Raw genomic sequence first — 23,531 nt, forward strand, 5'->3', positions numbered from 1 at the left:
TGGGACAAGGATGGGAAAACATCCAAGATATTTGTCTAACTTTCGTCTTTCATCCATGTTTCAATTGTGTGTTTTCCCATTGAACTCTCAAATACCTCTACATGTATATCAACTCAAACTAGAAATAAATAACAATAGAAACAATAGCTAATATTTAATGATCCTTATATGCCAGCAAATTTGGAAAACTCAGCAGTGGCCACAGGACTGGAAAAGGTCAGTTTTCATTCCAATCCCAAAGAAAGGCAATGCCAAAGAATGCTCAAACTACCACACAATTGCACTCATCTCACACGCTAGTAAAGTAATGCTTAAAATCCTCTAAGCCAGGCTTCAGCAATATGTGAACCGTGAACTTCCAGATGTTTAAGCTGGTTTTAGAAAAGGCAGAGGAACCAGAGAGAAATTGCCAACATCCGCTGGATCATCGAAAAAGCAAGAGAGTTCCAGAAAAACATCTATTTCTGCTTTATTGACTATGCCAAAGCCTTTGACTGTGTGGATCACAGTAAACTGTGGAAAATTCTGAAAGAGATCAGAATACCAGACCACCTGACCTGCCTCTTGAGAAAACTGTATGCAGGAAGCAACAGTTAGAACTGGACATGGAACAACAGACTGGTTCCAAACAGGAAAAGGAGTATGTCAAGGCTGTGTATTGTCACCCTGTTTATTTAACTTATATGCAGAGTACATCATGAGAAATGCTGGGACTGGAAGAAACACAAACTGGAATCAAGATTGCTGGGAGAAATATCAATAACCTCAGATATGCAGATGACACCACCCTTATGGCAGAAAGTGAAGAGGAACTAAATAGCTTCTTGATGAAAGTGAAAGTGGAGAGTGAAAAAGTTGGCTTAAAGCTCAACATTCAGAAAACTAAGATCACAGCATCTGGTCCCATCAGTTCATGGCAAATAGATGGGGAAACAGTGGAAACAGTGGCTGACTTTATTTTCTGGGCTCCAAAATCACTGCAGATGGTGATTGCAGCCATGAAATTAAAAGATGCTTACTCCTTGGAAGGAAAGTTATGACCAACCTAGACAGAATATTCAAAGGCAGAGACATTACTTTGCTAACAAAGGTCTGTCTAGTCAAAGCTATGGTTTTTCCAGTGGTCATGTATGGATGTGAGAGTTGGACTATAAAGAAAGCAGAGCACCAAAGAATTGATGCTTTTGAACTGTGGTGTTGGAGAAGACTCTTGAGAGTCCCTTGGACTGCAAGGAGAGCCAACAAGTCCATCCTAAAGGAGATCAGTCCTGGGTGTTCATTGGAAGGACTGATGCTGAAGCTGAAACTCCAGTACTTTGGCTACCTGATGCGAAGAGCTGACTCATTGGAAAAGACCCTGTTGCTGGGAAAGATTGGGGGCAGGAGGAGAAGGGGACGACAGAGGATGAGATGACTGGATGGCATCACCGACTCGATGGACGTGGGTTTGGGCGGACACCAGGAGTTGGTGATGGACAGGGAGGCCTGGCGTGCTGCAGTCCATGGGGTCGCAAAGAGTCGGACACGATTGAGCGACTGAACTGAATGATCCTTTACTTTGTGTCAGTTATTCTAACTGCTTTATTTGAATTCACTCATTATTTCTCCAACAACTTTACATGATAGGTACTTTTATTATGCACACTTTCTGAAGGAGGAACCATTGCACTGAGAGTTTGAGCAGCTGACCAGTATCACACAAGGTCCGTGTTCTTCTGGTTTTTTGTTTGTTTATTTTTAACCACAGTACTATACTGTCTGGACCCTGGAGGAGGGCATGGCAATCCACTCCAGTATTCTTGCCTGGAGAATCCCATGGACAGAGGAGCCCGGCAGGGGTGGCAAACAGTCGGACACGACTGAAGTGACTTAGCAGCAGCAGCGTACTATCTGAAACCTGCATTGTTTCGCTCGTGCCTTCTCGTCTGTGTTCATTCCTTTGTATCACCATGTCTGCCATCCATTTTTTCAAACTGAAAACCTGGATCTTTTAAAATGCTGGTGTCTGCTTTCAGTTTTTATTCATTTTTCTTTCCTCTTTTTACTGCCAGAAAAATGTCACTATTATCATGTTACTGAGTTGCTTCATATCTTCGAGACATATAATATCCATCAACTCAATCAAATACACCGTGGTATAGTTCCCAGCATTCTTGATGTATTTTCCAGAATTCCCAGCAACTGGTTCTATCTCATGTATCCACAACTGTTTCTTCCCCTGATGACCAAGCAAGGACATTTCCTGTCTTCTATAGTTCCTTTGTATTTCATTGCTTTCTTAGTTTTTTGTTTTTATTCTGGTCTGGATTTTTATTTATTTTTATTCCTTTCTATAAGGAATACTCTTCTTCAAGATTCTGCTTAACCATGATAATCTTCTGTGAAGTTAATCCCAGTGTTTGGTTGTTTTTGTCTTACTGTAGGTTCCTGTAGCACTTAATAATAAGCTATTTTCTGAATTACCAGTGCCTTTGGTGAGGTGATCCCTGGGTTGGGAAGATCCCCTGGAGAAGGGAAAGGCTACCCACTCCAGTATTCTGGTCTGGAGAATTCCATGGACCATGGGGTTGCAAAGAGTCAGACATGACTGAGTGACTTTCACTTTGGTGACACTGGTCTCCTGGGTATTGCAGAAAGGACTGGGACTTCTCTGGGATCACCTTATCAGAGCTGCATCGGGGGGTTAATGTGCGTGGGATGGGTTGCCATGCCTCAACTTGGGCATGAATACCCATGGTTTCTCACAAAGAACGTGAGATGGTTTCATACCCAGGGTTTCATACTAAGAACGTGTAATATTTTTAACAAGGCAGTGAAATACACTATAGTTTATAATAACTTTTCCCCCAGTCTGAATGGTGTTTGTTTCCTTCTGAGATCTTTTTTTTAACTTTCCACTTGAGTGCAGTTTTGGGGGCTAGAACGCACACAGGATAGTTGGTCTCACCCCATAGTTGTGTTTTTACCCTTATGTATCATACTTGATTATATGCAGTACCTTACACAAACAAATAATCGTTCTTTCTTTTCCACAGTAAGCTTAAGAATAGAATCTTACATCCTGCTTCACTCAACTACATCTGGCAAGTGTCAAGTCTAAAATAGAAACATAATATGTTTGTAAATTTCAAATGGAGGCTCCCTATATTACTGTACCATGATAAATCTATAACAGCTAATGTTTCTATAGCCGTTCTCATCAGCTAATGTGTACATTTAATCTGTGAACTTTCTCTACTGTTGTAGCTATCCAAGTTTTAAAATGCAGGACTTTTGTAGTTCCGATCTAAATAGTTTTCCACTGTGGTTTTACGTATTTATAAATATGTATTTTCAGTTTCTAAAAGTATATAATTCTGGATAATTTTTTAAATTAATTTTATTGCTTTGTGTTCAAAGAATATAATCCATATTATATATATTCTTGGCTGTTCTGTGCCTCTTTGTTGGCCTAGTTTGTGATCCATTTTTTATGAATATTCTAAGAGTGTTTGGAAAAGAGTGTACATTTTCTGTTTGTGGATTCAGGGTCTTAGAAGTATCCATTAAATCAAGCTTGTTAATGGTGGTCAAATCTAAATTTTAATTTGTTTGAATATATTAGTTCCTGAGAAGACTCAGTCTCTCACTGTGATGATGGATTTGTAATTTTGTTACCCGATTTTTTTGCTATGTATATTTTAAAGATGTACTGCTAGATGCATTAGAATCTATATAATTTGCTTGTAAATCATTCCTTTTATTCTTAAGACCCTCTTTATCTACTGATGCTTTTTGCCTTAAATTTTATTTTTAGACAAAATATCTAGTTTTATCTAGTTAAGTAATCACCAATAGTGATTTCACAAAGAAATAAATGGCTATTTTATGGATCCATTTTCAAAATGGTGTTTAAAGTGGAGTTAACTTAATGGTTATATGTGATTGGCAACCATATATTAGAACTTGATCTTGAAAATGAATTATGTGGTCATCTTACAGTAGTCAAATTACTATTCAGATGAAATGATACTAAAAATAAGTTGACATTTCCATGTAATGGCACCACTGATTCATGTTCATCACCTGCAGTGAATGCTAACATGAAGATTGTATAATTTATTTCACTTTAGTGTCCTTTAAAACTGTCCAAGCCTATTTAGAAAATAGCAAAGCATGTACCAGCCACATTGACTTCTGTCAACTTGTCTTCCAGGAACTTGATATGCTTGCTTGACATAAAATAACATGGGCTAGTTTAGATTTAAGATATTAATCCTATAAGTGACATAACACTTATTTTAGCCAGAACAAAACATGCCATCATAATAGCATGGATTCTGTTCAGCTGTTTTTTACTGACCACACACCAGGCATGACTAAACGCTGTGTAAACAAAAAGAGGAAAACACCTTTGATCTTTTAGGGCTAAGTATTTTCAAACTGAAAAGAGAAAATCTCAATGCAACATGGTTGGTACTACAAGAGAATTTATGCAAGAGTTACAGAAACCATAAATTCTCTTATTCATCATTTGTTAAAGAAGGTATATATTGCCATAAGTATATACTTAAGGCAGCGATCAATTGTTTTCTCTATAAGAAAATGGAAAAGAAGGACTTAAATGAAAAGAAGTGTGTTTAAAATTCAGTATCAATAAGATTGTTAAAGTAGGTAGGGTGTATGGAATTTCTTCTCTGGAAATATTCTGTAAGAGCCCAGTTATTAGTAAATAAACGTTCTCACTGAATGTCTTACATGTTCTAAACTGAGCTGATGCTTCTCCCTCCGCTTGTCACACTTTGCCCTCCAAACCTGATGCACATCAGGTGCTACCCATCTCGTTGCATCCTCACATTGCTTATGCCAGATATCTGGTCATCCATGACACGTCCTTCTTCCTTACTCCCATTTTGTTGGCCTTCATCAGTCTTGGCAATTTTTAAATTTTGAAACATATATTGAATCTATTCACATTTCTTCTCCACTGCTGCCCAAAGACCTCAGCCCACCACAGTGCTACTTCAGAAGGAATCTTCTCTTGCTCCCTCTGCTTCATTTTCTCAAGGGAGCTATCAGAGTTACCTATGTAAAACAATCAATCTGATGATCATATGCATCTATCTCAAAACCTTTTGTCAACTTCTTATTGCCTTATGATAAAGTTAAATTCATCTCTCATACCACACTTTGGTATGAGAGCCACACTGACCTTCCTTACCATTTCTTATACTCTGCCACTCTCTTGCCCATCCTAGGGCCTTTACTTTTCAATTCTTTTAGTTTGTAATAATTTAACTCTGTTGCCTCATTTTGCTCCTTTATCACCAACACTTTCTTCAGTTATCTGCTTAAATTTTACTTCTAGGGGACAGTCTGTAATCCTCTAAAGTACATCTCCTTTTTTTTCTAGCATTTATCACTTTGGTAAATAAATATATAACTGTTTACCCCTCTAAATCATAAGCTCCTGAGAACAGGAATAAAGTCTACTTGTGGTCGTGGTTTAGTCGCTAAGTCATGTCCAACTCTCGCAACCCTGTGGACTGTAGCCTGCCAGGCTCCTCTATCCATGGGTTTCTCCAGGCAAGTATGCAGGAGTGGGTGGCCATTTGCTTCTCCAGGGGATCTTCCCAACCCAGGAATTGAACCCAGGTCTACTACATTGCAGGCAGATTCTTTACCAACTGAACTATAAGGGAAGCCCAAGGTCTATGTGATGTAGTATCAAACATGTAGTGGGCAAAAATATTTGTTGATAGAAGATGCACTAATAAGTGAAAATTACAAGGACAAAAAATTGATTTAAAAATATAAGTAAACCTGAAGCATCTCAGTCATGTCATCACTTTAAAAACTTCAAATTTTTGCAATTGAATTCAAAGCCTTTATGTGTGGAAATACTGTCATATTAAAATTTTTTAATCAAAATTTTACTCTTATTAACCATTATTTACAAAACACTGGATCAAATGAATTTTGCCTCCTTCCAAAAAGCAAATTAACTGTTTATGGATAAATATTTCTTATCTTGAGAATATCCAAAAGAATGTGTCTGAAGGCAGATAGTTCCCTAGAAAGAATTACAGATGGTTTAAGGGGTGTTGGCATACTCCAGAGCCCACTACCACTTTGTAATGTAAGATTTTGTGCATTTGTTTTTTTGTTATTGTTAAAAAGTCACACTAGTTCTTTGTGTTGAACACATACTTAACTATCCTTCTCTAAATATTTTAAATAACTCAATGCTGTACATATTGTATATCAGTGACCATCAGTGATTACTATTAATACTATTATGTTGCAGTTGAAGGTTAGAGAAAAAGAATGGTAGGTCAAGTTTGGCCAAAATGTTATCTTAATCTCTGCCTCATGAGATTTACTTTCTTTAATTTAAAGCAGATCTTTAGCATGATTTTCTTTACCTTTCTCTGATCTAATAGAGAGTTCCAGTTATTTACTGAATTTCTCATTTTTAGTCTATTTTTATAGGTGCTATTTTTAAGATCTTTGATAAGGCATTTTTTATATTATCTCTCCACCAAAACATTACACAGATATAAAAGCTCCCTTTGCAGGTATCCCTTAATTTGTATATTTATATGTATTAACACACGATAACATTTTGTTTTGTCTGTGGCAGCAATTAAATACCTCCAGACCTAGTGGCAGAATTAGTTTAAGCCAAGTTAGACTTTATGTTAGTAAACAAAGATTTAGAAAACTGGTTCAGTGACTTAGCCCCTGTTTGTAGTTTGGAGGTCATAGAAACAAATATTTTCATTTATTATCATTATTTTTATTTTGTGACTTTTATAATCCATCTGTTATACTACTTTTAACAAAACAGTAATTACCATCTTTTAAAAGTAAACAATAATATTTCTGTTCAAGTTACTTTCAAGTTCTCTTTTTATTCATAATAACTTTTGGAGACGAGATAAATGTTGAAGCTTAGAAATTAACCTTTGCATAGAAATCATCCCAAAATATTGTGATGTAGTGAAATAATATAAATTTTTTCACACCTATTAAAATTTCTGCTTAAGTATATTTGAACTATTTGTCTGTATAAATTTTAAGAACTTTAAAAAATTTGTTGTATTAGATATACATGGTTTCAGGTCCATGCTAATAATGCTGTTAAAGGAAAAAACTCAAAAATACTGACTTTAAATTTCTTCCTACAAAAGCTATAAATTACAGAAGAGAAAAAGATATTTCTCAGAAGCTGTGCCTTTTACATAAACTTTTTAACTGACTCTTATGGGATATGACTTCTTAAAAGATGAGTATAGAATGGTTATTTTCCTCCTGGAAAAATTAAATACACAGAGATGACAGTGATTCTTGCTATTGATACAGAGCTATACTTCCATGACTGTAATTTGTTCTGTAACAAAGTTTTAAAAAAAGAACTTCTTAAATAGATATTCTGCAGTCATGGAATCAGAATAAGCGTGCCTTGGATTCTAAGACAAGCTACTGTAAGATGAGAGAGGAAGCAATTGAGAGAGGGTATGTAGCAGATCATTGAGAGGGAGTCAAGACGGGTGAGTAGATCTGCCATGGAGATCTTAGAGACTGATAGCAGGGAACAGAGGTATGTGCAAATGGTCATCCTTGGGATGCTAGAGAATGAGTATGGGAATGTTCAGCAGGTGGAAAAAGCTGTGCATGGAGAGGGGGAGGGTGATGGAAGAAGCAAGGAGTGCATGTCTAAACAAGCTGACTCTTGGTGTCAAGGGAATCCAACTGCAAAGACTGATGACTCAACCGTGGCAATAGAAGTCCAGTGGCAGAACATGCTCAGAACGAATATGAGGAACAAACTCAATATAATGTTTTCTTATTGTCTCTAAGGCATTGAGATGCTAGTTAGATGGGACCTGGCACTGAAAGCTCAGCAAATCAAAGTAAGGAATGGGCTTTTTCCTGGTATAAGGATGGAAGCTGGTTCCTAGTTTCTTTGAATCAGTGGACAGGGTCAGGGACCATTAGCAAAGTTGATATGATGGTGAATCCTAAATGATGGTTTCAGTTGTCTTTGTATTTTCCTGTCAGTGGAGCTAGCTTGGCTGGAGTCTAGATGAGACAGGGGATCCTTCAGTTAATAGTCAAGGAGCTGTGTCTCTGTGGCTAAGGAAGTGGAGTTAAGAGACCTGGCAGGTGATTATAACCGGAGAAAAGACGCTTCCTGTGCCGTTCTTCTCACTGTGCTTCCTGACTCTTAACTGTGGAAGAGAAAAGCCTGAGACATGATTCAAAGCCACTAAAAGATTGTGAGACCAAGAATACCACAAAACTAAACTTTGTTCATTTGGGAGATCGGAAAGACAATTCATTTAATCAAAATTATAGTATTTGCAAATAAGCACTATGCAACAGAGCAAATCCAATAACCTCTAAGAACCCAGAGAGTTCCCTCAATTCTAGGTGCCTCATGGAAAATGTTTTTCAAAATGAAATAGTAATTTTGGAGGAAGGGTGTTATTAGTTTTCTATTTATGACTTAACAAATTGCCACAAATTTATTACCTTTCAAGTTTATTATCTCACAGTTCTCTAGGTCAGAAGTCAGGGTTGACTGGGCTGTTTATGTCTCACAAGGCTGAAATCAAGGTCTGGGCCTGCTGGGTTCTTATTAGGAGGCTCTGAGAAGAATCAGCTTTCACACTTATGTAGGTTGTTGGTTGTTGGTAAAATTTAGTTCCTTGTGGTTGTAGGAATCAGCCAGAGACTGCTTTCAGGTTCTAGAAACCACAATGTTCACAGGCTCCAAGGATTACCCATGGGTATTTATGGGGGGCTAGTCTACCATGCTGCTAAGTCGCTTCAGTCGTGTCCGACTCTGTGTGACCCCATAGACGGCAGCCCACCAGGCTCCCCCGTCCCTGGATTCTCAAGGTAAGAACACTGGAGTGGGTTGCCACTTCCTTCTGCAATGCATGAAAGTGAAAAGTGAAAGTGAAGTCGCTCAGTCATGTCTGACTCTTAGCGACCCCATGAACTGCAGCCTACCAGGCTCCTTTGTCCATGGGGTTTTCCAGGCGAGAGTACTGGAGTGGGTTGCCGTTGCCAGGAAAGCAATTTTTTGCCAAGGGATGACTTTGATTGTCCAGTTTCTCTTACCATAAGAATAGTTAAAATACCTAGACCCCCAAACTGGTAGAAACCTAGGGATTTTTTTTTACTGAATCAATAGTGTAGAAAAAAGACAAAGGCTTCCAGCTTTGAAGTTAAAAAGGAAAAAGTAGGGCAACGACCAGAATCAATAACGGTTAAAAACCTAACACTTTTTCCTTGCTTTTCCTTTAAACTATGGTATTTTGAAATACCGCTTAAGGTTATTTTAGTAAGCGTTTGACTAAAATGTCCCCATTTTGTTTCATTTTTAAACAGAAAATTTTATATGCTATTTGAGTTTTCATCACAACTCATAATTTCAAGGAGTATCATCATACTAGGTTCAAAATTCTTTGTGATCAAAATGAATCTGTGCAACTTAGCTCAGCCCCAGGCACATAGTAGGTACCTAATATTTGGGTTGCATGTACGGATGCGAAGATATCACCTGGAACTAAATTGTCTCAAAGCAGATTCTTTATGTCCACTCTTTTTCTTTTTTTCCCCTTATAAAGTTATTGAAAATATGGAAGTAGAGAATAGTTCATGTAGTGGTGTAGTTCAAGTAGAGAAGTGTTCCCTCAGTTCATCTTGGGAAGTACAGTCTTACATGTATAAGCTGAATTATTTTACATTACTGCAGCCTAACTTCATTAGCTTATTTCAGGTTTTCATATTTTTTCTACATGTTATTTTGAAAATTTCAAGGGAGAGTTTAGAAATAATACAGTGAATACTCAATACCCCTCACCCGACTAAATTTCCCAATTTTTCAGCCATTTTTCTTATAATCTACCTTTTCTGATTAAAGTTGAATAGAGAATTTAAGGAAGCTGATTTCTGAACTATAAAATATGATGGTTTCTGCTGTTTTGAAAATTAACTAAATTAAAGTCTGCCTGCTAAAGTATTCTTTAGGAATGAAATCATCACTGTGTTTATCAGAGTCCTTTTGCATTTCTCTTGCACTTAAAATATATTTTAGCATCACTAGCTGCTTCCCTTCTATTGCCTGTCATATTTCCCATGCTTCTTGCCTTTTGTGTGAAAAGGTAGCATTGTGTAGAAATTACCAGCCAAATCAAAGCACCTTTTTTCTTCTGCATGGCAAACATTAGCTGTAATGTTTACATCAATTCTTTTACATTCTGTGTTTCTGAGTACTCAGGAACTACTTTTGATTTTGTTTTTAATGTTATTTCTGAGTCTCGCCCTCTTTTGGAAGCCTAAAGGGTTTGAGTATTATACCCTGGATAATTAAGTTTTGTGAAAACTATCTATAAAATATTTTTAAAACAAGCCTAAAACAGTAGTCAATGATGCTGGTTCTCTGGACTCTTCAGAGAGTGGAGTGGACTAGAGTAGAAAGTGTGTGACACTAAAAATGAATTTGTGAAGACAGGACAAACTAACGCCCGGCAATAATGAAAGTGATTTTTAGATTGTTTCTAGGATCTAACTTTCCAAAGCAGAAAAACTGGTTCATCATGGTCTGAAAATTACAGTGTTTCATATATTATTGAAATAAAAGGTCTTTTTTAAATTAGAAATGTCTGCATTTAAACTTAAAATTAGGGATTAGGTTTGTCTTAAGTTATTAATAGCATTTGGTCTTGTTTTTATAGCTATTGACAAAACCGGCAGTGTGTATTTTTAACCTATTGTAATTTTTATTTATATTACAAACAGAAACATGAAATTTCAGAAAGTGTGTGAACAGTTTATCAGTTATAACATTCTAACACTTAATTTATCTACCATCTTTGATAGATAATTGTTTACCATTTTCATAATTATAATCATATACCCATTTCTGTATTTGGAATGTTTTTAATAGCAGTATATCATAAATAAGACCTTCCCTGATGGCTCAAATGGTAAAGAATCAGGAGACCCAGGTTTGATCTCTGGGTCTCGAAGATCCCCTGGAGAAGGAAAAGGCAACCCACTCCAGTACTCTTGCCTGGAGAATTCCATGGACAGAGGAGCCTGGTGGGCTACAGTCCATGGGTTGCAAAGAATCGGACATGACTGAGTGATTAACGCTTCCTTTTTCATATCATAAATAAACTCCTGTTTCCCAAATAATTCCATTTGCAACTGTGATTTTTGATGGTTGAAACGTTCTGTCACTTATTTGTGCTGCAATTTATAGAAGTATTATATTATTATTAAATTTGACTATTTTTTACGATAAATGTATGACAGTGAACATGTTTAATGCACACTGTTTTTCTCATAGTTCACAATTTATACTGGATAGTATCTGAAAAGAAAGATCACTTAATCAAAACGTATTCCTTTTTACAGCACATGGTGTTTGCATGTGAAGTGCTTTCTACAAGTGTACTGACCAGCTTTCCATGCCACTATTGTTCAGTTGCTAAGTCATGTCCAAATCTTTTGTGACCCCATGAACTGTTGCCCGTCAGGCTTTTCTGTCCATGGGATTTCCCAGGCAAGAATACTGGAGTAGATTGTCATTTCCTCCTCCAGGGGATCTTCCTGACCCAGGGATCGAACCCACATCTCCTGCATTAGCAGGCAGATTCTTTATCACTGAGCCATCAGGGAAGCCTTTCCATGCCACTGTTAACTTGCTAAAATCCTGTCCTAGCATGATTTCTAAACATATTTCCAAAGTTATCAAAAATATCATAACTATATACTTAGATGCTAAAAACATTTGCAAGATTTGCCAGATCTTTCCTTTACATCTATTAACTGCAAAAAATTTCCCCTCAACTTTTGTAATTAGAAAAAAATAACCCAGATACAATCACTGAAAAGGTTCACATCTCACTAGACAAGAAATTTAGAGATCAATACCTATGGAATTGAAACACTGGGAGTTATAAATATCAGGAAAACATCCATCATATCTTTAGAACAGAAAAACAGTTTACATCCCAAGGAACAAAAATCAGATGGCATCAGACTTCTCAGCAACATTAATACCAGACAACAGGGGTACAGGGGTATCTGTAGTTTTGATGTGAGTTTAAAAAGGTATTTGCACATATGAGGATTTGGGAAATGGTATTCATACATCCTCTAGCCAACTAAGAAATGTATGCAAATTGCAACTCATATGAGGAGCACAGTTATGTTATTTTAAGCTGAAAGGGAAAAAACTAGACAAAATTGGAGTTATTTTTTATGTTGAAAGTATAAAGCTGATTATAAAACTGAATGTAGAGGTAAAAATTATTACTGAAAGAAGAGGTGATTAAGACAAAAATTTATACCTAAAACTCTAGGTGTTTATAATGAGGGTTAAGAAATAGAAGAGGGTGATGTAGAATAAGAGAAAGCCACCTTCATTTTTCATAAAGAAAGGTAAACAGTATTGTTTGCATTAACATTAGTACCTTTAAAGCTTAAGATGGAGAAAAGTTTCTTCTTTCTAGCTTTAAAGGACATCTCATTAGATGCATATTAGAGGCCTTTTCTGCTGAGAAGTGGAACAGTTAAACAAAATATAGCATAAAGTTTTAAAACATGTAAAATATCATGTATGAAACGAGATGCCAGTCCAGGTTCGATGCACGATACTGGATGCTTGGGGCTGGTGCACTGGGACGACCCAGAGGGATGGTGTGCGGAGGGAGGAGCGTTCAGGATGGGGAGCACGTGTATATCTGTGGCGGATTCATTTTGATATTTGGCAAAACTAATACAATTATGTAAAGTTTAAAAATAAAATTAAAAAAAATAAAATAAATGGATGGGAGATGATTTGATATATGAGCACACAAAAAGCTGAGCTTGAAATATTAATTTTAGGACAAATAGATTCAAGGCAGTGATTATTAAACATGAAAAAGAAAAATTAAATGGACAAGCAGTAGTTGTAGGGTATTATATATATATTTGAAAGAGCAAGAGGACAAAAATTAGGGACAATATAAAGGTATTTGGCAAATGGATAAAAATGTAGACCAAGAACATGGATATTTTATTAAGTATTCCTGGAATATTATGAAAATCAACCATTGATTAGGCCATATAAAAATTATTCAAAAGTTCCTAAATACAAAAGTTGTGTATCTTGCATGCATGCTAAGTCAATTCAGTCATGTCTGACTCTGTGTGACCCTATGGACTACAGCTCACCAGGCTCCTCTGTCCATGGGGATTCTCCAGGCAAGAATACTGGAGAGGGTTGCCATGCCCTCCTCCAGGGATCTTCCTGACTCAGGGATGGAACCTGCATCTCTTGCATTAGCAGGCAGGTTCTTTACCACTGGGAAGCCCATGGTATGTCTTACCTTGGCACACTTGGGAAACTAGAAACTAAAAATGAAAATAAAACCTCCATCCATTTATAAATTAAAGTATATCTTTGGTTACATGTACAAAGTTTGATATTAGTGTTCTCATTTTTTTCTAAATCATCTAATCAGTATCATTTTGGTTTCCAGTTATATCCAGTAACTCTTTGGAAAATTAAAATTGTATTTATTGGATGATCTAGGGAAAAAGCCATGAATACCACCATCAGACCTTGCAGATGCAATCAAGGATAAATTCAGAGCCAAATTTACAGTTTCATATTATTTATCTTTTTAAAAAAGAGAAAGTATTTACTAATTTATTAAAAAGTTTGAAAATAAAACCTTTTTTAAGCAAAGGAAAGTAGAAAAAAAATTTTAAGAGTAAAATATATTAAATAGGAAAAAAAGGTGAGTTAATAGAACAATTCCTGACAAAGATAATGATGACAATGATGACAACACTCATTCAGTTTAGGAGAAAGCAAGTCAGCCTCTGTTAAGGACCAGCAGATCAGGAAGTCAGGCCAGGCCAGGTAGGCAGGCTGTGCTCCAGAGTCATCCAGAGACTAAGGCTAGCGGGGCCTCCGCCATTGTTCAGGGCATTGGTCTTATAGGCATGTCAGAAATTGGATCTGCAATTAAAAGTAAGTAGGAGAAGGCAATGGCAACCCACTCCAGTACTCTTGCCTGGAGAATCCCAGGGACAGTGGAGCCTGGTGGGTTGCCGTCTGTGGGGTCGCACAATCAGACATGACTGAAGCGACTTAGCAGCAGCAGCAGCAGCAGGAGGCATCCAGAAAATGATGTGTACCCCTTTTGCTCACATTAGTAAGAGCTTAATTCTTGGTGAGAGCAACGGAGACCGAGCAGCATCACGTAGCTGGGTTGTGGCCCCTGGCTACTTTTCTCTTACCATGGGAAAAGATGAAGGACAGATGGTGGTGGTCTACTTGCAGGCTCTCACAGCTGCTACAGAGGACCTTTTTAAAACATGTGGAAGTAGTGTGTATATGAATAAAACAAAAAGTCCCAAAGAAATGAAGTTTTCTGGGAAAAGATAAATGAACAGAATTGAAGAAAATAAGATAAAAAATATATAAAAAATAATAAGGACCATAATTACTTCCAAAATTGCCTTTGTATTCAGGCAGTTTTATCACTGCATATTTTTTAACTTCACAAAGTAGATAAACACCATATTATGTAAATTTCTTCAGAGCATTGCAAGAGTTTGCCATCCAGTCCATTTTGAGGAAGCAGAATAATCCTAATGCTTAAATTTGAAAATATAATCTAGCAAGGAATTTTCTAAACCTGTCTCATTTAGAAAATAGATATGAAGATCCTAAATAAAACATTATAGCTAATAAAATTATTAGCCTATTAAAAGGATCATCCATAATGATCAAGCATGACTTATCTCAAATACAATGATGGTTTAAGAAAACTGTCAATGTATAGTACTTATATCATGCTTCCCAAAAGAAAAACTAAATAACACCAATCAAATATGAAAAGGCAATGTGTCTCTTATTATTCCTGACCTTTGAAAATTGTTTAAAAAACACTGGGCATAGAAATATTTCTTAGTATGGTAAAGAACATGTCTTCAACCAATAGCCAAAGTATTTAACTGTGCTCTGCATTAAAATTATGAAGACAGAAAAACTACTGCAGAGCCATGCTTAACCACGGTTTTGATTTCTTCAGTTTTTGTTATTCACAGACAACCAGGATCTGAAAAAAATTAAAGATTCAGAAATAGGCAATTTATAACTTTAAAATGCACACTATTCTGAGTAGCGTGATGAAGTCTCACCCTGTCCTGCGTCGTCCTGCCTAGGACATGAATCATTCTTTTGTCCAGCTTAACCCACCCATTGTTCAGTCAGCAGCTGTCTGGGTTATCAAATCCACTCTCATGGTATCACAGTGCTTGTGTTCATGTGACCCTTACTTTGCTTATTAATAGTCCAAAGCACAACAGTAGTGATGTGGGCAATTCAGATACACCAGAAGAAGTTGGAAAAGGCTTCCTTTACGTGAAAAGTTGAAAGTTCTAGACTTAATAAGGAAAGAAAAGCAATCGTATGCTGAGGTTGCTAAGATCTTTGGTAAGAACAAGTCTTCTATGAAATTGTGACAAAGGAAAAAAGACACCTGTGCTGGTTTTCACACCTCAGACTGCCACAGTGCATGATGAGTACTTAGTTAACGTAGAAAAGACATAATAACATTTGTGGCTGGAAGACATGAACAAGACTTCAGCAAGAGATCCTCTGAACCAGGTGATAACAAGCCATTTTCTGCCAGTAAGGGATGGTTACACAGATGCAGGAATAGGTTTAGATCAAATAATATAAAAATTACAAAAGAGCTGCATCTGTTGATGAAGAAACCCCTGCCAGAAATGAGGAAGGAAAGGAGAGAGACCACATTCATAGAACTTATCACAGTATATTGTTATAATCATATTATTTTTAGTTATTGTTGTTCATCTCTTACTGTGCCTAATTTATAAATTAAACTTTAGCGTAATTATATGTGTATAGGAAAAAACATATACAGGGTTCAGTACTATCTGCAGTTTCAGGCATCCAGTGGTCTTGGAATCTATGCCCCATAGATAAGGGATCTACTGCATCAACAGTTTAAATATTTCTCAAAACAATACTTGTATCTGCCTTAAAAATAGCACAAATGTCTTAAGAGTAAATACCAATAATCCTCTGCCAGGTCTCGTCCTACTCATTTCTTCCAATTTCCAATAAGTACACCACTATTTTAGTTTCTATTATTACCTTCACAATTTTACGTATACTTTAAAGATCGTTTTCCTTTTCTACCAAATGTAGATTTTATGTCTTGATTCCCAGTTTATTCCTAGGCAGCTGGTTCTGTACCATCCTGAGTAACTAAAACTGTTAGTTATTTAACATGTATTTTATAATCAACTGCATCCTAGTTTTAATTTTAAGCAAAATTTTATTTTATGCCTGTTGTTTTGAAACTTTCTTACAAGAGTATATACAACATTTTTTTTTCCTACCATAGGCTACTAGTGATAATAATTAAGGTTAAAATAAGAACTCTTCTAGCTTTTATTTTAGATTGTAAAAAAAGGAAAATATAAAATAACAGCATACCTCACTGTTCTTTACATTCAGAAATCAGGAATTAGAGAATGAAAATAGTATTAAAATAGCATTGAAGAGAAAATGGGAAGTGGTGCTAGACACATATACAAGGGAAAAGTAAATAACATGAGGAAGGAGCATAGGTTGGCTTGTGCCTTGTTGCAAGGTAGAAAGATATGAAAACACAAAGTCCAAGAAAGGAGACTTAAATATATAGCAACATGAAGACTCATTTTGCGGTGACTCTTTAAAGTTCATTGTAATATTTTCCTTGGGAAAGCAAATAATTGTTCCATAATTTATTTCATTTGAAAATATCAAATTTAATATATTGTATTTATAAAAAGTAAGTAAAGATAGTGATTTAGGAAAACATATTTAAAATAAAAAGTAAAATTTTCACTTTCAAAAAAGCATTGAAATTCAAGTCATGTGGCAAAGTAAGTTAAGAGCAGTTAGAAAATACAAACCTGAAAGTATATATTAAAATCATATAAATTAAACCAGCAAAAAGAAAAATGTTTTAATGGTAATTAATATTTTTACATTTGCTCCAAAAATATTCACTTAATTAGAAGAAATATTTTTAAACCATGTTATTTATATGTCTTTCTTTTTCACAGGAGAGAGAACATAAAAAGTCAACCCTAAATAATTGTGGATATATTATATATAAAGGATTTTCCATGGTATTCTAATGGGAATTCACACAAATCCAGTGAAGCTAATGCTTTGTAGTAGCTCTTAGTATAATTAAATTATTTGCTGTCCTTTTGTAATTCAGTCACAACCCCCACCCCCAGAATAATACATACTTTACGAGTTAGAACCAACAAAATTTTTGTGGATCCTCAAGTCATGAGATAAATTTGTCTCGTGAGTTGGAAGTAAATTTGAAACAAGTCTTAGAAATTCCAGCCATGAAACCCAAGAAATGCGGTATTTCGCCCTTCTACATAAAGCTTTAATCCCTAAAACCTGATTCTTCCGTGGCTTACAGTTTCAAAGCATGTTTTAATATTATTTGTATTGCTACTGTATATAATTGAGCAATTTAGGTAGTTTGAAAAATACACTGTTTTCCAATGCTTAGAGTAACATTTAATGTGTCCTTTTAGTGTTTATTATCAGATTAGTATTTGTTATTGATTACCGTGGTGTACCAAATGGTCCTCTAAGCTTGAGTCCACACAGTACAACAAAGGGAGCAATTATCCCTTGTCAGTAAATCCCAGAAGAATGGATGGATAATTCAGCTCAAAACTGTGATCCACAGAGTGAAGTTTGGACTGAAATGCTCTACACTAGTGCTTTGTACTGGGTAAATAAACTTGATAATTACTAGTATTCCATTCACTTCAATTTATGTCCTTAGGCCAAGTCTAGAAGTTGCTATTACACCAGAAAACCAAAGCATCATGCTCTATACTAGACTGTGGCTACAAAACTATTTTCAAGACATCTCTATTGTTATGGCCACAGTATGATTATTATGAAAGAAAAATTTTCTAATAGTTCTTATGACACTAAAGGAATAGGTGCAAAATATAAATATGTAAGACATCTTTAAAATGTAGGAAGGTGATCCCAATGACAGAGTAAGAAGCATATTTAAATCAGTCACCATAATTTGATCCATTTGTTTGGCTGATTCATTCATTTCTGACTATTCTATTTAAAATTGTAATTCCTACTCTCTTAACTGGGAACTCTCTTATTTCTTGCTTGCTTTTTCTCCATAGCACTAATTGTGTTTTTCCCCCCTCACTAGAATGTTAATTCCAAAAAGACAAGGATTTTTTTTTTTCTGTTGTGTCAGCTATTATGTTGTAGAGCTTGATAAGAGAGTCCTGGCAAGATATATTTTGATTGAATTTATTAAATAATTTTGAAGTCATAAAATTAAAATTCAAAAAGTATTTCAGATTTAACTTGCTTAAATCTTCTATATCATTTGTTTCATTTTTAAATACTAGCTGAGAAAAGCCCTAATAAAACATAATACAATGAAGAACTTTGAAGAAAAAACTAGTATATTTTATACCTTTTAACAATGTAATTCTCCCTCACCTCCAAGAAAAGAGAAAAAATAAAGGAGCCAATGACAACCTAACATCTTTACTTGTTAAGTTTTAGTTTTGATACAAACCAATATTTTTCCCTTTTGATAGGCAAAACCTTTTTTAATATACTTAATGTCCTGTGCTGTGCTCAGTCATGTCCAGTTCTTTGCAACACTGTAGACTGTAGCCCACCAGATTACTCTGTTCATGGGATTTCCCAGGCAAGAATACTGGAGTGGGTTGCCATTTCCTCCTTCAGGGTATCTTCCCAACCCAGGGATCGAACCTGTGTCTCCTGCAGCTCCTGCATTGGCACGCAGATTCTTTATACCACGGGGCCACGTAAGCCCCAGTATACTTGCTAGGCAACAAGAATTACAAGAGAAATAGCATATTTGTACAGCACTAAGCAGTTGCAGCAGTTCACTAAATTCTATTTTTTTCTTGTAAACTGGCTCAGTGTTGTACATTTCTATAAAAGCAAAGGTGAGTGTGGTTTACAAACTTGTCTCTTTTAAGTAAGTTTTTTCTTACAGAAAAGGTTTCTGTTCTACAATTAATTAGAACAATAGTGACACCCTATGTCTAACTTTTAGTACTAAGAGCAACTTCCCCATTATAGTAATTGACTGTCAAAAGATGTAGATCAAATCTTTCTTCCTAGATCTGCCTGTAACCATATATATTTAACTAAAAGGAGATAAATGTTTGGTAAGGTTTTCTCTTACTCTAAAATTGTATATGAAAATTTTATACTAGTTAAAATGAGAAAGCAATTTGCCTTTAATTTTTTTAAAAAACATGAGTGTTGATATAAAATGCAAATTACAACAGTATGTGACAAATGGTATGTATTCAATTAATGTACACTTGAATGAAATTGCATGTTTTTGTTTAAAATGGGATAATAGATTGGTGTTTAATCTTAATATCTAAGAAATACTATTTCTTCTTTAATACTTAAGTGTTTTATCAGAAGTTTAGAATTTTGGCGTTCATAGGTAAACAACACGTTAGATAACCAAGTTTAAATCTAGGTTTCCTCAGGAAAGACCAAAAGCATTGGCCTTGATTGATAATAACTTCCAGTACTATAGAATAAACATACTTTAGTATCTTATCAGTTTATATACTGGGAAATATATGCTGCAAATATACTGAGATATTACATCTTCTCATGAAATATTAATGCATGAATGAATAAACTGATGGGAGAAAAGTATAACAAATATATAGACCTTGGGTTTGAGTTACTTTCATAACAGAACTGTTGGATTCATACTGATCTGTCTTTAATATATTTCTGATCCCTTCTTGACTGTTCTTAGGATTTGTAATGTATCTAAACAGATTGAGGGATGAAATCCATGGTTGTAAAATAGTTGTATGTATTACTGCTCTGTGTAAGAATTAAATCTAAAACCTTGACTCAATTATGAAGAGCCTATCCCAAAGTTTTTCATATTCCTATTTCTTGAAGGTGTAGGATTCCATGAAATCATTTGCAAGTAAAGTAGACTTTGAATTTTTCAATCTGATTTTTTTATAATCTGTTTATATGAGACTAATCTGTGCAAATCTAATTCCTTTCTCTTATTCAGTCTCCTAATTACTTTTTCATCCTCACCACACTACTTTTGCTATCTATTTTGGCTACCAATTATAGTATTTATATTAGAAAGTAAATAAAGTGAGTGTTGCCACCTATAGACAGAGAATTAATATAAACAGAGTTCCTTTTTCCATCTGGTACAACCATCATTTTCAAACTTGTTACTTATTTACCTATTGGTTGATGTTGCCATTTCATAAGTCTTTGCCTTAAAGCATTTATTTAAATTTCTATCATTTTATCATATTAATTGCCTTTTATATATCACTCAAATATAGCATCTTATTATAGTTTGTAACTTTAAAAAGTTTTAAAGAGATCTGTTTAAACCAAATAACTTAGTCGTATACCAAAGTAACTACTATATCTTACTTTACCTCTGGAGTGGGGAAAATTACCAATATTTGTTCCCAGGAATGAAAAGCTTCCCTTCCTGCAGTCTGTTATCATCAGTTTTTGGTTTTGTGCCTTCTCTGTAATGATATAGGTTTGTTTCTCCTTTATTCTTTGCAGAGTGCTGCAGCAGCTCCCAGTCCAGTGCTAGGAAACATTCCCCCAGGAGATGGCATGCCAGTAGGCCCTGTACCACCAGGGTTCTTTCAGGTACTCAGAGCAACTCTGACTAGGACTGTTAAGGCATAGGAACTCCTGTTCAATTTTATTGAAAGGTTCAAAGGAGAACGAGGCTGTTGTAATCCTTAAAGTGAACATAATACTGTGCAGCCAACTCTTGATTATTCAGAGATCTGTTTTAGTGTGTAGATTAGCCTTCCCTCCAGTGTTTTATTTGTTGTCCAATTTTTATTCGTGTATTTATTTTGCCATTTCACTGTTCAAGTAAGAAAGGTAGCTTAAGTGCAAATTAGCCCATTAAGCTAATGTGGTGAAGATTTGGTGGAAGAAAAGGCTAATGGATGAGGTTTTAGAATAATACATGGATTTTAACTATGTAAGCCATCCATATCTCCACAGACCAAAGATAATCAAGATTTGGCTGTACTTTCACACTATGGCTAAATCATAACTTATTCATTTATCAAAATTATAGGCTATAACAAAGTAGTTTTGTTATAGAATCATTTTTGTGGCTTTTAAACAGATTTTTATCAATATCATTACATAACATAAAATCAGATTTTAAAATGCATATGTTAGTATTTTAAATTTGCAACAAGCACATTTATTTTAGCAAAAGATAATAATGATTTTTTAAATTACATTACTTTTATGGCATCCACATTTAAATCTGACAGTTTTCTAACCCAAACCAACATAGATTCTGAAGTTTAACTACATAGTTAATTTTATAACACCCTTTGAGAAAATTAGGAAGAAGTAAGGAGTTAGAGCTACGATTGGAAGGCAGTATGGAAATTAATGTAATAGGCAATATTGTTAATGAATTACATTGGGTACTTATAAACTATTTTGTCACTTTTGTGTTTTGTATTTTCAAGATTCTTGAAAATCATTTGTTGATACTTACCATCATTACAGAGTAGATCAATGTACTTATAAATGTGAAAATAGAAAAATAAGTAACTTTCCACAGTACAGCAATTGAATAAAAAAGTCATAATTAGAACCAAGTACTAACTCTGAAATGTAAAGTCCTTTAGGATATGCTTATTTGTCTGGCTACTTTATATTGATATTCAAAGTCTTAGAGCTCACATTCTGTGGTGAAGCACCTTAAAATATAGGAACATATAATTAATCACTATTTAACATAATAAAACCTAACACTTAGTAACTGCTTACTGTATGCCATGTTTTTGTTCTAAATGTTTCACATGTATAAACTCTTAATCTTCACAATAACCTAAGTGTAAAGTAAGTCTTATCATTCTTATTGCACAAATAAAAAAACCAAGGCACAATAAGCAGTTTGTACAAAGTCAGAAAGTCACAGGACTGGGATTCAAAGCAAGGCTTTCTGAACTTCTGCCCTTGACTTTACCATTTAAAGTTCACGTGTGTGTATGTGTTAGTTGCTCAGTCGTGTCTGACTCTGGAACCCTGTGGACCATAGCCTATCTGTCCATGGGATTTCCCAGGCAAGAATACTGGAGTGGGTTGCCATTCCCTTCTCCAGGGTATCTTCCCAAGCCAGGGATCAAACTTGGGTCTCCTGCATTGCAGGCAGATTCTTTACCTTCCGAGCCAATGTTCATAGTTGATCATTATTCATAAAATATTTCTAGCTCATTTTATGTGTTTTCCTCATGCTAAGGATAGATTGAAGTTAGGGAGCAAATCAGAAGAGTTCACCTACTTACAAGAGCTAGTAGAAGCTCTCTAAGTGGCACTTTAAAAAAAAAAAAAGAGAATGAGTTCGGAAAGAAGCCAAATTCTTCCTAGGGTCAAGCAAAGATGTATAAACCTATACATATTCATTTTCACATTTTGTAGAATGAGCCAGTCTTCCCTTACCTGCCTTCTGCCTAAGTCTTGGTAAGAGTAGTTGAAACAGAATTAATTTTTGTTTTAATCCAATTAGATAAACATTTGGCTCCCAGTAGAGGTCAGGCACTGTGGCAACATCTAAACATGAATGTGTTTATATGTAGCTTCCTAAAGCTCACTGTCTAACCAGTGAGACATTATTGACAATAAATAACTGTAATATAGCAAGATACATGCTGAAACAGTGGGAAGTTCTGTGTTGACCTAGAGAAGAGAACTATTAAGTCTGCCTGAACTAGAGCTAAAGGTGGTTTTGAAAAAGTTTTCCAAGAAAACAATCAGAGGAACAATACTCTAGAAAGTGGGGAAAATATAAGCAAAAGCATGGAAGCATCAGAATTACCTATGCAGAGGTGTTCAGCGAAATATGAACGGACAGTAGAGGAGGGAGGCAGGCAGGAATTCCTGGAAGTGAAATTGGAAGATAAACTCTAGCATCTTGAGAAGGGCCTCCTCGTGTGCCGTGTAAAGAACTTGCGTCTTTATTCACTAGGCTTGTAGGAGCTGTTGGACATCTCTAAGAAGGGCAGTGACCAGAGTTCAAACTCTAGGGTAGATTTACGCTTTGTTAAGCACCTGTGATATAATTGTATACAAAATCCCTGCCCTCAAAAATGTACACTGTGGTGAATGAGAAAGAGAAAAGGCAATTCAAATTTAGAAAGAAATGGCTATATTAAATGAGTAGTGTGTGTTTTTAGAGCAAATCAGAAGGCCACCAAACTCAGTCTTGGGAGAGCCATTGTCAGAAAAATATTGCCAAAACAGTAAATAAATCCAAGTTGGCATCTAAAGATGATTAGGCAAAGGAAGCAGGGAGAGATGAAAAGAACATTCCAGGAAGAGGGGAAAAAAAATTATGAAGACCCAG

At 35.4% G+C, this 23,531-nt stretch overlaps 1 protein-coding gene across 5 annotated transcripts in view; it reads left to right on the forward strand.

Annotated features, from left to right (window-relative positions):
• The window catches only part of SSBP2 (single stranded DNA binding protein 2), a 314,481-nt gene that overhangs the window by 200,902 nt on the left and 90,048 nt on the right, over positions 1-23,531 (forward strand). For 3 of the 5 annotated variants that reach the window (XM_027545691.1, XM_027545690.1, XM_027545692.1), the window contains exon 5: positions 20,708-20,797. The exons of the other annotated variants lie outside the window; for them this stretch is intronic. In XM_027545691.1, coding sequence (XP_027401492.1) covers positions 20,708-20,797 — 90 coding nt within the window. The remainder of the gene's footprint in view (positions 1-20,707; positions 20,798-23,531) is intronic. 5 annotated transcript variants of the gene reach the window in all.

The sequence above is a fragment of the Bos indicus x Bos taurus genome, chromosome 7 (assembly GCF_003369695.1).
Source record: "Bos indicus x Bos taurus breed Angus x Brahman F1 hybrid chromosome 7, Bos_hybrid_MaternalHap_v2.0, whole genome shotgun sequence".
NCBI lineage: Eukaryota > Metazoa > Chordata > Mammalia > Artiodactyla > Bovidae > Bos > Bos indicus x Bos taurus.